This window comes from Micropterus dolomieu, unplaced genomic scaffold (genome assembly GCF_021292245.1).
Source record: "Micropterus dolomieu isolate WLL.071019.BEF.003 ecotype Adirondacks unplaced genomic scaffold, ASM2129224v1 contig_14891, whole genome shotgun sequence".
Classification (NCBI taxonomy): Eukaryota; Metazoa; Chordata; class Actinopteri; order Centrarchiformes; family Centrarchidae; genus Micropterus; species Micropterus dolomieu.
Window position 1 is genome coordinate 1,464 of NW_025743877.1, and position 2,660 is coordinate 4,123.

The following is a 2,660-nucleotide window of genomic DNA, read 5'->3' on the forward strand; positions in this document are numbered from 1 at the left end:
CACGTGTCATCAGATAGTTTAAATGTGCTGTTACAGTTTGTGTTCATCAGTACCTGTGACAGTCAGAGTTGTACCAGGTAAACTACTCCTCCATTCAAAGCTTCCTGCTGTGAATTTGAAGTGATACTCAGCTGAGTCGCTCTCTCTCAGGTCAGTGATTCTCAGAGTGGAGCGTCCTCTCTCTGTTTCAAGGACCTGAACACGACCTGCATACTGGGAGTCTTCACTAAGGTCCTCAGGCTGTGAGGGATTCTGCCACTGAAGACTACGTTCAGGACTGAACCAGAATTTAGATCTGATATCTGTGTCATAACTGTTGTAAGTACAAGAAATGTCCACTGATGAGCCTTTGACAGCACAGATGCTTCTGTCAGTGTAAGTCACTCTGTTGCATGAATGACCATGGCCACCTGAAAATGAAATATTTTTGATGATTATTAAAACTATAGTCTTTACTGCAGTAATTCACAGCTGGTTGTATTGCTGTGGATGAGTTTGCTTCTTTTAAAAGATACATGAAGTCATGATAAAGAACATCAGCTAAAATGTTCAAAACAGCGTCACATTATTAGAAGATTGTGAAGTGAACTCACACACTGATGGAGAAGAAAAATCCTCATGTCCTTTAAGGGCACAGGAATAGCTGTCTGCAGGATAAAAGTAGTCTGAATAAGAAGGTGCTTCTTCCTTAATTTTCTGCCCATTCTTGTACCAGATGTAGGAGGTTTGATCACGTAGACGACAGCTGCTGAGACACTTAAGCTGTGACCATGTACATGTTTCAATCTTGCATGACTCTGAGCTGCTCACCTGCACCTGGAAACCTGTATCTGTAAAGAAACAACAATATAATTTTAGATTGAGCTTTCATTTTACACACATGATAAAAGGCATACAGAATTCACTGTAGTGTTTCCCAAACGTTGAGCATTTGGAGCTAACTTACATGGTCTCCAACAAAAATGTTACCTCTGACAGACAAAGTGACTCCAGGTGAACCAGTAAATCTTCCACCTGGCTGGTTTGTTATGAACCTGAACTTGTACTCAGCTGAGTCGCTCTCTCTCAGGTCTGTGATTCTCAGAGTGCAGATGTTGTCAGAACAACTGTACTGCAAACGACCTGCGTATCTTGAGTCTGTTCTCAGATCCACAGGTTCTTTATCTTGCAGTTTAGTAAACCATAATGTTTCCTCAACTTTAGTATCACGGCCATTTATTCTGGATGGGTATGTGAGGGTGCAGCTTATTTCCACTGTTGATCCTTTTAAGGCACAGATCTGAGTAGAGGTGTAAGTCACTCCCCAGCCATTCTGACCCTGTATCACTGTAACACAGAGCACATCAGAAACTACAGTCAGACTCAACAACATCAGGAGACAGACTTGAATGTGTGGAGATGGTTTCAGAAAGGTAACCATGACCAGCAAAGCCCAGAATCTTATTTATTGCAGTCACTGTCACAAAGAGTTCTTCATGATTCACCTTTTAAAAGCTTGATCATTTTGAGTTAAATAGATGTTTTTCACAGCAGACATTTTGGCTGCTCATATCAGGAAAAGCACAGGGGGTAATTGATATTACACCTGTACAGAAGAGGATTAGGACCACATGTGAAAAATGAGAGGTTCTTTCTCAGTCTGCATTCATGTCTCGTGTTCTTGTGAAACGTCATCTTTTGTGGCTCAAGTACTGTTCCTATCCACAAGTTCACATTTCGCCAAGAACGGTTGAAATTCCCAGAAGTGTTCGATATGCCCATTTTACCAAGAATGCATTAGTTGCTGCTGTTGCTTTATTATTATAACATTACAGTGTTAGCGTACAGTAGTAGTTACAGTACTTGCTTTTTATTTGCTTTTATTATATTAATTATTGTTTATGCACTAATATACCAAAAGAAATTCCTTGTAAGTTAAAACCTACTGGGCAATAAACCCGGTTCTGAGCTTATTGTTTTGGTTGATAAAGCCTGGCTGTTATCTTGGAGCTCTGCAGGCGGCCTCTGTGTGACGCAATAGCAGCAAGAACGGATTGTCTCAAACTGTCCGCAGCGTCCCCCCTAACAGCTGGGCCCCAGAAAGCTGGTTGTACATGATCAGATTTCAGTGCTCTTTAACCTGCTCGGTTGCAGCCTGGAGCTTCCTTGTCCTGGTGGATCGGCAAAGCTAAGTCTTCCTTCTTATAACTCTCGTGGCTACTCTATCCTCCTGCCCAGCTATAGGCAGGACTTTACCTTCTGCCCCCATGTGAACTGAACACACCGACACACACCTACCCCATTATTCCCCTCTCAATGGAACTCAATTAATCTGGACTAACCACACACACCTACACACTCACCTCTCTCACACCAGAACTCAAGGAACTGAACTGGACTGCTACCTTTTGAGTTCAATGGACTTAACTGCCTGATTTCCCCTGAAACACACACACACATCTGAACACACACATCTACACACGCCACTCAACTTCCTCCTCCTCAAGTTGGAGGACTTGTCAGTTTTCTTTATCATTTGAATTGTGGACAGTTAATTTTGGGGATATGTATGATGTATTCTGAAAAGTTCTTTTATTGCTTTAAGGGAATTGTAAGATTTTGTGTTTGCGTACTAAACTTATGGTGAATTATTTTTTGACTTTGAATACAATATAATTTAT

General features: G+C 41.4%; 1 protein-coding gene across 1 annotated transcript; it reads right to left on the minus strand.

Annotated features, from left to right (window-relative positions):
- Positions 1 to 22: 22 nt before the first annotated feature.
- LOC123967038 lies at positions 23 to 1,388 on the minus strand. Its single transcript, XM_046043087.1, has 3 exons — positions 970 to 1,388; positions 594 to 830; positions 23 to 410 (listed from the first exon to the last, which is right to left on the minus strand). The coding sequence occupies exons 1-3, from the start codon at positions 1,370 to 1,372 to the stop codon at positions 31 to 33; spliced, it is 1,020 nt and encodes a 339-aa protein (XP_045899043.1). The 5' UTR covers positions 1,373 to 1,388; the 3' UTR covers positions 23 to 30.
- Positions 1,389 to 2,660: the final 1,272 nt, after the last annotated feature.